Source organism: Falco naumanni, chromosome 1, assembly GCF_017639655.2.
Source record: "Falco naumanni isolate bFalNau1 chromosome 1, bFalNau1.pat, whole genome shotgun sequence".
Taxonomy (NCBI): Eukaryota; Metazoa; Chordata; class Aves; order Falconiformes; family Falconidae; genus Falco; species Falco naumanni.
The window spans coordinates 119,932,158-119,943,928 of NC_054054.1; the positions used below are offsets into that span (position 1 = coordinate 119,932,158).

Below are 11,771 nucleotides of genomic sequence, written 5' to 3' on the forward strand. Positions count from 1 at the left end.
CCCCACTTGGCATCCCTGGTCCCCCAGCAACGCTGCTGCAGTCCTCCGCCTCCATGGGCGGCTGGGAAAAGCCTTCGCCCTGGCAACCCAAACAAAGTTGGGTCTGTCCTGGAGCAGCAGCCCTTCCCTGGGCTGGGGGGGGTGGGGGGGCTCCCCAGCAGGGCTCAACCAGGGTTCTCACAGGGAACCAAGTCCCCAGGCTGCTCTGACGAGGCAGAGAGGGGAAAAAATGCTTGCAGGACCCACTGGCTGCTCCCACTGCTGACCTGCACAGCAGCCCCAGCTTACAGCATGGTCCCAGGCAGGGACACCCTGCTTGCCCCTGCGGGGTGAGGGTGACAAAAGGGGACAGTGGCTCAACTCTGCTCAGCAGTCCTACCACAAAGCACACGACTTTGGAGGATGAAGCAGATTGAATTGGGTTCCCCCAGCTCCCAGGGGGGAGCAAGAGCCTGCACACCCCCCACAGATGTGGTGGTACATTGTCACTTAGTTATCAGTTGAGCTGCAGACCTCTGACCGCTCATCTGCTCAAACAGAGGAGCTTGCCTAGGGGTTTGAAGCAAGAAATAAGACTTTGCAGAAGGGGAGAGAACAAAGGTGCCAGACAGGCCAGGGCTGCGGGTCCACAGCTCTCCCTAGCCCCTGCTGAGAGCACAGCCCTGCCTTGCCCCCCAGGAAGCCACTGTCCCCCCAGTGCCATGAGCCTGGCCACAGAGCCACAGCACAACCCCCACACACTTGCCTGCTGTGGCAGGCAGGCCTAGCTTGGCTGTGTATGAGCTGCCCTGTGGGGGCTTAAAAACAGCCCTGGGCAGCCGTCAGGGTGGCAGAGCCCTGGGGGGGCCCTGGCCCCACCACACTATGCCCCCAGCCCCACACTGAAACACCTCTCTGCCCTGCTGTTCTCACTCCCCAGGCAGGGCTAAGATCTTCAGAGGGACAAACAACCCTCTCCCTGTGATCCCCCCTGCCTTCCCCCAACCCAGGATGCAACCCTGGGGCTCAGGCTCACCCCACACCCCCCAGAAGGGCTGGGGCAGATTTGGGCTACCCCCAGCAGAACTGCCGCCCTCCCACCCAGCCAGCAGACACAGATTAGAGCCTTGCATCACCCCCCTGCACTCCCGGGGGGATTAGAGCCCTTTAATCACCCTAAGGCATTAACCCATACTGGGACCAGCCGGTCCCTCCCTGATCCCCCCCAGCCTGGCCCCGATCCCCCCAGCAAGTGCCGAGGGGCAACCCAAGCAGCCCCAGTGTCCCCTGTCACTGGGAGCTTTACCTGGCTCTCCCCTCAGCCCCCATGGCACAGTAAGCCCCCCGACGAGCCCCCGCATGCCCGTGGGCTGGGGAAGGATTTAAGCCTTAAACCAGACACATGAAGTCAGGAAGGTTTATTCCAGTAAACAGAATTTCTCTTGAGCTTGACAGTACAATAACACCTGATCGCAACACATGGAAACAAAACATCCACAGGAAGAATTTCCACAAAATACATTAAAAAAAATAAACAGTGTGATTGGAAAACTCTTATATTTTGGAAAAAAAGTCTATTGAGAAGCCTTTAAATTAAACAGTATCAGATTCAAACCCTGATCGGCTCTGTCTCCAGGAGTGAGCGGGAGCAAAGGAGATGATTATTGCTGCTGCACTGGCTCCAGACACCCTCTCCTCTCCCAAAATAGCCCCGGGGGCAGGGGGCTGGGGGCTCCCCACCGTGCTGGGCACCCTGAGGACAGGGTCATCATGGACGGAGCTTGCCAGGCAGGGGCAAATACCCCCGAGGGGAATCGCTGTGGTCAGTGGCCAGGCAGGTGGGGTTTGCTAAGTCACTAGAAGCCTCAGGTTTTGCAGTTAAAGGGCAAGGGGGGTGGGGGTGGGGGGTGCAGCTTAAATGGAGATGGGGTTTGGGGTGGGGGAAGGACCAGGGAACAGCAGGGATCAAAAAGTGTTGAGCATTGGGCCACCCCAAATCCTTGATCCCCCCCTTGTGCAGGGCTTCATGGCAGGGCTGGAGGAGCACCCCAGGGGTGGGCTCAGAGGAGGGGGCACCCCCTGGCCCTCTCTAGCCTAAAACCACTGCGCCCAGGACCCCGCTGCAGGGATGCTCGCTGGCCACTGAGCCCCGTCGCTTAGGTCAGGGTGGTGGGGAGCAGCTCTGCATCCCTGCCAGGAGCCTATGGCAGGGAGGAGGGGGGTGCAGGGGGGGGGTGGGGTATGAGGCTGGGGGGCCAGCAGACCCTCACCCTGCCTTGGGATCTTCACAGGTTGCTGAACAGTTCATTTTTCTTGCTCCAGTCCATCTGGGGTGCCCGCTTACTGGTGCGCTTCTGGTGCGCTCGCTCCTTGGCCACTGCCAGCGGGATGTCAAGGTCCAGGAGGGAGCCAGATGCTGAATGGCGCTTGTCACCCTCCTGAGTGTCAGGCTGGAGGGCAAGAGGCTGTGTCAGCCCCACTGTGCCCCCCAGGACAGCCCCACGGTGGGGGCTCAGCCCAGACCCTGCTTCCCAGCCACTGCTTCCCCCCCCACCCTGCACCCCCAGCCCTACCTCGCTGTGGGTCTCGCTGGAGTCAGGGGACACGGCCAGTAGCCCGGGGCTGGATGGGCTCTCAGACACCGAATTGGACCGCAGCTCTCCGCTGTTCTCCTGCCGGGGAGCAGGGACTCAGTGTGAGCAGGGGGCTCCAGCCCTGGGGTTTGGGAACAGCCCCCGGAGTTGCAAGTCCCACCTGGGGGGCTGTGAAATCTGTCCTCCCAACACATAATCCTCCGCGAACTCCAGGCTCAGAAATACCTCCAGGGCTGCCCATCTGAGGCAGGGAAGGATTAAACCCCAGCCTGACTGCCCCAGCTTTAGCAGGAGGAGGAGGGCGGCTGCAGGGCTGGATGCCACTTCCCTGCAGCAGCACAAGGGCTGCCGGCCCTGCAGCATCATGAGGATGGAGGAGGAAGAGGAGGAAGGCCGGCACTGCAGCCACCTCCATGACATCCAGCACTCCAAGCAATCCCCTTCCTGGGGGTTGGACCAGCTCCCAGTCTCCTTCCCAGTAGCACCTGCTCTTGTGTGGCACCCTCTGAGCATTGCAGTCCCTGGTGGCACCACCCACCCGTGGGCAGGGGGGACACCTGAACAGGGAGCATCCCTGGCTGGAGACTGGCATAGATGGAATTAAAAGCAAGATGAGGCTCTCTTACCTTCCCTATATCACCATTGGCAACTGGTTCTGGCAAGGGACCTGCAGAGCGAGGACACAGGCACTGGGTGAGGATGCATTTCCTTGGTCCCCTCACCATCTGCACAGCAGAGCCCAGTGCTCACCCGACACTACCCAGGGTCCAGCCGGCTCCTCACCACCAACCCCACAGCATGGGGAGATGCTGCCAGGCACCAGGCACATCCCCACGATGACAGCCATGATGTGGAGCCCAGTGAGACCCACCTCATCCCCCACTGGGAGAGCAGGGAGGGGGGCCACAGCTGAGCCAAAATTGTGGAGGAGAGTGAAGGGTGGCTGCTGCCTGTTCACTCCCCAAGCCATAAACCCTGCCAAAGTGCAACCAGGGCCATAAACCCGCCCTCATGCAGAGCCCACGCCAGCCCCACCACCCGGGCACAGGGCTCACAGCCAGGCAGAGAGATGCCAAAGCCGGGTGACCTTGCTTGGCCCCAGGGTGATGAGACCTCCACCTCCCAGAGCCTGAGGACTCCCCCAGCACCCCCAGGTTTGGTGACAAAGTGACACAGAGCCAGCAGAGGTGGCACAACCCTCAGCCCACCTGTCAGGTGCTCCTCTGATGGCACCACCTTGCACTTCTTGAAGAACTCATCTGTGAGGACATCCACCACCAGCAGCCTGGTCTCGTCACCACTCGCCTTGATGGCTGCCACCACATCAGCGTGCTGCTTGCCCTCCATGCACACCCCGTTCACCTGTGGGCATGGCACCATGTCACTGCGGGGGCCAGGGGACATCTGCCGCTTGGGAGCTCTGCCAAAGGGGTGGGTACCAGCCTTGGTACCAGTCACAACCTCAGCACGGCCACCCTGCAGGTATCTGCAGCCTTGCAGGGATTAGCGGTGAAGCCAGGAAAACCTCATTAAAAGCAGATTTTCCTCTCAGTGATTAGCACAGGATCGTACAGGCAAAGCTGGCAGGAAGCACCCAACAGGGCAGGGACCCCAGGCTGGCACAGGAGATGGGCAGCATGGGCAAGCCACGAAGCCCTGGCACCATGCCACAGTCCCCACAGACCCCAAAGCTTTGCCCCAAATGTGGCAGCAGCCCCACACCCTGGTGAGCAGCAGGGCTGAGGCTCAGCCATTCTTTGTGCTCACGGGTCATCATCCTGCCTGGCACAAACCCTGTCCCTGTCCCCACCCTGGTCATGGCTGGCAGCAGGACTTGGGCCATGGTGCACCTTGTCCTCAGCCTGCCCCACCCCAGAGACAGCTCAGGGACACTCCTGCTCCTGACAGGGGACAGTGCTACCACCACTCAACCCACAGCCAGCTAATTAGTGCTCAGCCCCAGCCCCTCCGTGGTGCTGTGTCCCTGGGTGAGGACCAGCAAGTATGAGTCACCAGTGGTGCCAGGGACACCATACACCTTCCCAGCAAAGGGCAGCTCCCTCCTGGGCACCAGCATGCAAGGGAGCACTGTGATTTTTGGGGAGACTCCCCCCCTGCCCAAGCATACCTCAATGATGCGGTCCTGGGGGGACAGCCCTGCTGCCTCAGCTGGCGACTCAGGGTCCACAGCACGCACGTACTGCCCCAGGCGGCTCTTGTCACTGTGCAGGTTGAAACCGTAGCCATTGGGACCCTTCTTCATGTGGCACAGCCGAGGCCGCAGCTCCTCCTGTAATGGGGACAGCCTGTGGGAGAGCTGCTCCTGGACCCCCTCCCCAAATACCCAGGGGCAGCACCAGGACCACCAGGCATCCGTTCAGGTAGCAGGGGCACCATGCTCAGGTGGCTGCCTGCACCCAGACACCTCAAGCTGGGATACAGGGTGTCAGAACACCCTACGAACCCAGGCTGTACTTAACTAATTAGGTGCAGGGCACACTAATTGCAACAAACCCTTCAAGAAACTTATGTTTCCCCAGACCATGCTCTTCCTTTTGGCATCAGGGCTGCAACTGCCACTTGAAGGTGGAAGAGGAAACGGAGCCCAGGCTGCTGGGAAGCACCCCCACCCCACCTGTACAGGTCCCCTCCATCACCCCCTCCACAGCAAACCCAACCGTGAGACCAGCAGGACCCCCCACCCCAAAGCAACCTGCAGCCATCACCAGCAGCAAAGGGGTACACAGGGCTTGGGCAGGGAGCCAGGATGCAGACGGAGCAGCCCCAATGTCCCAGCACAACCCTCCATGATTGCAAAAGAGAAACCAGTTTGACCGGGGCAGCACGACATGGGATGTTCATCTCTCCAGGAGGCAACACCCAGCTCATCTGTACCCGGTTTCACCCTGACCCACGGATCTGCCAGCACCCGGAGCCAGGAAACGACAGCAGCCACAGCCCCACGCCCGTGGCCCCCAGGAGCCCTTTAAGAGCACAGCTGCCCACACTGCAAGCAGCAGGGAGAAGCAGGAGCATCCCCAGGAGCATGGCAAATAGGAGCTCCCTTCGCTTGCCCAGTGGGGAGTGGGATGCCCAAGCATCATCCCAGGAACCAGGTGACAAGAGCCAGCCACCTGCACACAGCACAGAACTGCTCTGACCCCAGCACCCAACCACCACTTTACATATTTATATATAAAATGGTTTGATTCTGCCTTGATCACCAGCTCTGGGCTTTGGTAGGGCTCTCTCAGCAGCCAAGCCACATTCCAACTCCTGAAATATCCCTCACCAGGAGGTTTAGTATTTATTCTTCCTTCCAAGACTGTTTTTTCTCCCTTGGTACCCATAGTGTCACCAGGGGCACACAACGCAGGAATTTCCCCTACCATGCCTCCACCTTCCTGCTCTTTACGTCCTGTACAGCGCAATCACTTCTTGCTATGGAATCCTCTTTGACCCCTGCCAGGAAAGCCTGGTCCTCAGGGTGCTGGCACCCCTCATCCACCAACACCGCAGTGGCACAGGTCCCACACGGGCCAAGGTGACACATTTGCAATCGCCAAGCCAAACGCTGTGATGAAATCCCATCCTCCTGCACAAATGCCTTCCTGCAGAGTCAAGGCCGGCTGCCACCCAGCACCACTCACCAGCACCCCAGGTGCAGGTAAGCACCCAGCCGGGAAGCGAAGGCCAGCCCAGGATGGCACAGCATGAGCAATGCCTGGTGCAACAGTCCGGCTGCACCCCAAGCCAGCGGTGTCTCCCTGGCACACCCACAGGTTCCCTGCCTGGGTGGAAGATTGCAACACCTTGACTTCACCCCGGCCACCCTTTGGTCCCCCATGCCAGGGGCTAAGCTGTGGGCTCTGCCCCAGTCCCAGGTGGCAGCAGGTTCACAGGGTGCCCAGGCTGCTGCGATTGCACCCTCCACCCTGGCAGCAATCCCTAGTGATGCTGCGGACAGGGAAGACCTGCACCAAGGCCAAAGAAGGGGAGCTGCTGGAGCCTGGAGGAAGGCAGCATCTCCCCAGGTGCCTGCCCCAGCCTGGCCCTGGGAAGGGGATTCAGGGTCTGTGAGCACCCACACTCCCAGCACCCATGGCAGCACCACGGGGCTGCTCCATGCCAGCAGCCTGGGACAAAGCCAGAGGGAGCAAGTGGCACTGGCAGTGCTCCCGGGTGAGGAGGAGGAGGGAGGACTTCACTCCCACCCGCACCAGCAAAGCCCTGGCACCCAGCCGGGTAGGACACACAACAGCCCTGTAGATGCCCCAGGGCAGGGGGGACAGGTCACAGCAACAGGGAAGCACCAAGACAAAGGCAGGAGCACCCAGTGCCAGAGCAGCCCAGCCAAGCCGAGCCCCTCCCGCATGCTTCCCCAGTGGCCGGTAGCCCCCCCAGCCCAGCATGCCAGTCTGCCTTTGCCCTCCCCCACCCCCACTCCATGCCAGCAGAAACCCTATGGGTAGCCACCATTCTGCTACCCAAAAGCAAAATATAAATGCATCCGACCCTCATCCTGCCAGTCCACAGGGGGAGTACCCTGCACCCCTCCAGCCCAAGGTCCCCCTGGTCAGAAGGGACCCGAGGTGAGAGGGTTTGGGGTCAACACCCAGGATGCAGAGAAGCCCCACAGCTGTGGGGACAGGAGCTGGAACAGAGGAAAACGGAACTGCCCCTGATTTCTATAAGCTTTTGCATCCTCTCCTCCAGCACCAGCGGCCCTCCTGCTGTGCTGGGGCACAGATTAGCCAGCAGAGCCTTGTTCCAGGCAATTACAACCTCCGGTGGGGGAAGCTGGACACAGCCTCCAGCATGGGCACGCTGTGCCACCCCCCTCCTCTGCTTCCAGGGTGGCAGAGGGACATCTCCTTCCCCCCCGGAGATGCCCACTTGGGATGGGATGCTTGGCAGCATTGCATCCCCCTGATCCTGCCCTGGAACAGGACTTGGGACACCTCCAGACCCTTCTCCTTCCAGAAGTGGGCGAAACCATCCCTTCCCAGCACCTTCAGCCACCTGGCAGGACTAGTGGCCCCAGGGTCATGGGGACATATGCCAGGACCCACTCCCTGGCTCCCAGCTCCCCAGCAGCAAATTCAGGACAGTTTTGGAAGCCCCAAGTCCCAGGAAACTCCCCACAGCCCTGCAAGCAGCAACAAGCCCTCAGTAGCAGCATGCCTGGTTACTCAAAGAGAAACACAACGGCTCCCAGAACGCCTGGGCCAGCAAATTCACACGGATCCTGAAATCTGGCGCACGCATTCGGGCTTCATACAAAGGGGATGCAAAGCAGCCTCCTTGCAGCATCCCCGTCACGTCCCGTTTGACTGGAGCTGCTTTTCATGCAGCTGCCTTGAGAGGAAATTTAATTCACTTCCCAATTAAACACCAGCTACCCCCAGTGCAATGCTCCCAAACGCAGGGGGATATGCCCCCTGTTACGTCCCCAAACCCAGCTTTGGAAGGCTTACGTGGATTTTACAAGAAGGAACGAGCATTGCTGGCAAGGAGGGCTCTAATTTAGCACTAAATTTGCTAGAGGGAAGCCTGGGACTGTCAGCAAAAGCCTTACCCTGGTAAAAGCAGCCCCAGCCCACGCCAGGGTGCTGGGCTGGCAGCTGCCGGTGCTGCTCCGCTAACACCGTGTGGTTTGCATGAAGCTTTCTGAAGACACTCCTGAGCAGCTGAAGCCTCCGGAAACACAGGCGGGGGGAGGACAAACTGTCACAGCTCCGCACTGAGCGCTGGGGACAGTCCCTGCAGCACAGGGCCCCCAGAAGCAGGGCTGGCCTTGGGGGTGTCAAACCATTGCCTGGCTGGCTCAGCACAGCAGAAGAAGGGTGAATGGATCAGCTCCCCACATGCCCTCAGGGGGAGCCAACACTTCTACCCCAGCATCAGGGGGGATCTGCAAGCCCAGGGTTTTATAGGAATGAGAAGGGAGCCCATGAAGACCCCTCCAAAAACTTCTCAGCCCATGACCAGCACTGGGGGCCATGGGGGTGCCCAAGCCCCCTGGCACAGGGAGGGTCCTGACTGCACAGAACCCAGCAAGGTTTGGAGAGATCCTGCCTGACCGTGGGAGATGTTAAAGCCTAGCTTGGCCCCGGGCAGGGTGTGGGTGCTGTGCACCAAGCGTCTCCAGGCTCGTTAAGCAAATAAATACAAGTCCAGCCCAATAAAGCAAACAGGACTCTGACACATGCAAACCTCCCGCTCCCCACCACAGCGATCCCTGGGGAATCCCACCAACCCCGGGGCTGGGATGGGCTGCTGGGGGGATGGGGCAGCAGGCACCGGCTGCCCGCCAGCAGACAGAGAACAGGCACACCAGTGTGTTCCTGGCTCACCAGAGAGAAATCCCTTTCTGCCTGCTCTGGTTTGGCATCCCGCCCAGCATCTTCCCACCCTGCTTGGTGGGGTGTCTCCAAACCCGCTTGTCTTTGCTCTCCCACCCTGAGCACTGGGCCCTGCTCCTAGCCACAAGATTTCCTGCTACCTGTTGACAAACCGTCCAGGGCTGTGTGGCAACGTCACCCCATGTCACCCGCATCACCCACATCCTGCTCCCGTGCAGAGAGAAACCGCCTGTGGTAACTGCACCGGCTGCGCCCTGAGCCTGTCCCCCCAGAGCCATGGGGCAGCTCCAGCCAGGGCTGGCCCCCCACAAAAGCATCTCCAGCTTCACAAGCCCTTTGCACAGCCCCTGTGAGCAAGCAACCACACCACAGCATCTTGGGGCTCCATCGCCCCCAGGGACTGTGCACCCTCAGCCCCCCCAAGCGTGGCAGGGGACTTGCCCGAGCTTCGTTAACTACATCCCTTTATTTTTTCCCAGCCCACAGAGAGATCTGGGAGTGGAAAGCACAGCACAGACTGTCTCACCGACCCAGGGGAACACTGGCACCGTGACATACAGAGAGCATGCTTCCCCGGTGTGGGCCAGCACCGCAGACTGGCATGGGGCCAGACCTGAGGGACCACAGATGCCATGGGGGACAGCGAGCCAACAACAGGGGCAGAACCTGGTTATTCCCACCTGAACAAGCCCATCTTCAAGGTGCCAGGCAGGGAGGACGCCAGCACCCTGCAGCGGATCAGCCTCACCAGGGGCAATGGGCAGCCAGCATGAGGCTGAAATCCAACAGGAGACACAGCAAAAAAGCACCAGATCCTCAGCAAAGCCCTGCATGCCAACGGTACAGCAAGGCACCAAGGCCTGCCCGGGGCTCAGCATCAGTGCTGGAAGGGCCCATGGCACCAACCCCTCACAGCTGGCCTTTGGGAGCAGGTCCTGAGAGGGACCCCCACCTCAGGGACACCAGAAGCCTGCTTCCCGGGAAGACCATCCACATTTCTGTTGTAGCAACAAACACGTCTTTGCTAGATAAATAAAACCCAGTATTATCTTCAGCAGCCCAGAGCGTCTCTTAGGAACCGCGCCGGACAGGAAAGGTCAGCTATTTCTCAATTCCTCACCTTTTTACATCACTTTGTTTCAACTGCCAACTCCCACGCCTTCCTGCATTAGTGTGTGTCTGTACTCAGGGGACCGACCGGATCAGTCCCCCCTGCCCAGGAAGGGATCCACCATCACTGCTCCGCAGCAGAGACCAGACACGCTCAGGACACGAGTGACCACCACCACCACCTGCAGTGACAAAACCTACCCTCTGCCACAGCTTTTATTGTTGTATTTTGGAGCGGGTTGATGCCAGCCCACGCCGGGCATCTCCCACACTCCCTGGTGCTTTTCTCACCGCGTTTTACCAGCCCTGCAGTACAGGGACGGGCCGAAGGGCTCCGGGACACCGGGCTGCTCCGTTAGGGGCCCCGGCAGACCGGTGCCTGCCAGCCGCCGCTCCTCGCCCGAGGCGGCTGGGATAGGAAAGTATTAGAGAAGGAAGAAATATTGAAAAATTAAAATAAAAAAGGAAAAGCAGCAAGGCGCGGCGGCGCCCGGTGCTCATGGGGAGCCGCTTTTAAAGCGAAGCGAAAAAGAAAGAACCGAGAGCGAAACCACGCCGGGGGAGACTGGGGCAGACGAGGCGGCTCCTGCTCCCGCCCGCTCGGCTGGAAGGCGACAACCGGGGCCTGTCCCGGAAGGCGCTGACCCCCTCCCGCTCCGGACGCCACTCCCCCACCACCACCACTCCAAAACTCGGCTGCCCCCGGCCGCCCTTTTACCCTCTGGCCGCCGCCGCTGGGCTCCCGCGCCGCGGGCTCCGCCGGCTCCGGCGCCGCCTGCCCGCCGCCCACGGGGGGCTCGGCACCCGCCCCGCCCCGCTTCTGCAGCTGCTCGTCGGCCACCGGGTCCACGACGAGGAGGCTGACGGCCCCGGCAGCGGCACGGATGCGCTCCACCACCTGCTGATGGCTCTCCCGCTCCACGTTCTCGCCATCCACCTCCAGCAGCCGGTCCCCGGCCCGCAGCCCCGAGCGCTCGGCCGGCGAGCCGGCCTCCACCAGCCGGATGAACTGGCCTGGCTTGCCCTTCTCGCCGTGCAGGTGGAAACCGTAGCCGTCCGGCCCCCGCTCCAGGCGGCACAGCCGCGCCGCGGGGCCCGCGCTGCTGCTCATGGCGGGAGGGGCGGGAGCGGCTCCGCCGCCCGTCCCCGCCGCCCGCGCTGAGCGCCTCTGCGCGGCGGCCCCCGGCACCGATCTTATACCCAAGGGCGGGGCGCGGCAGGAGCGACGGCCAATCAGAGAGAGGGGCGGGGGGAGACCCGCCAAACAAGGAGCCCGGCGGGGCGGAGCCTGTATTGCTAGGGGGTGTTATTATGCAAATCATCACCCAGGGGGTGGGGCTATGCAAATAGTCCCTCTTTCCGCTGGGGCTGCCCCGACGTGTAGCTGCTGGTGCCCTCCGCGCCCCCTGGGGCCGGGGCCTCCCGCATGGACCCTCCCGCATGGACTCTCCCGTCTGGGGCCGGGGTCTCCCGTATGGGCCCTGCCGCATGGGCCACACCGCTCCGCCGGGGCCACCTCTGCCTTCCGCCTGCCAGCCAGCTCCGCTCCCCACCGAGCCGGCTCTGCCTCCCCCGGGGTCACCACAGACAGCCCGGGGTGCCCGGTGCCCAGCGAGACGCTCCCCGCTCCTCCCGCGAAACAGCTGGCGTGGCACACCTTGGCATCTTCGGGCTGCAACCCTCCTTGTCTCCTCGCCCAATGCTGGGAGGCAAGGGACTGGGG

At 61.5% G+C, this 11,771-nt stretch overlaps 1 protein-coding gene across 1 annotated transcript; it reads right to left on the reverse strand.

The window, feature by feature from the left end:
• Positions 1–1,382: 1,382 nt before the first annotated feature.
• On the reverse strand, positions 1,383–11,222 carry SLC9A3R1 (SLC9A3 regulator 1). The gene is made up of 6 exons (XM_040581757.1): positions 10,767–11,222; positions 4,702–4,863; positions 3,782–3,935; positions 3,200–3,240; positions 2,553–2,651; positions 1,383–2,429 (listed from the first exon to the last, which is right to left on the reverse strand). The coding sequence occupies exons 1-6, from the start codon at positions 11,157–11,159 to the stop codon at positions 2,265–2,267; spliced, it is 1,014 nt and encodes a 337-aa protein (XP_040437691.1). The 5' UTR covers positions 11,160–11,222; the 3' UTR covers positions 1,383–2,264.
• Positions 11,223–11,771: the final 549 nt, after the last annotated feature.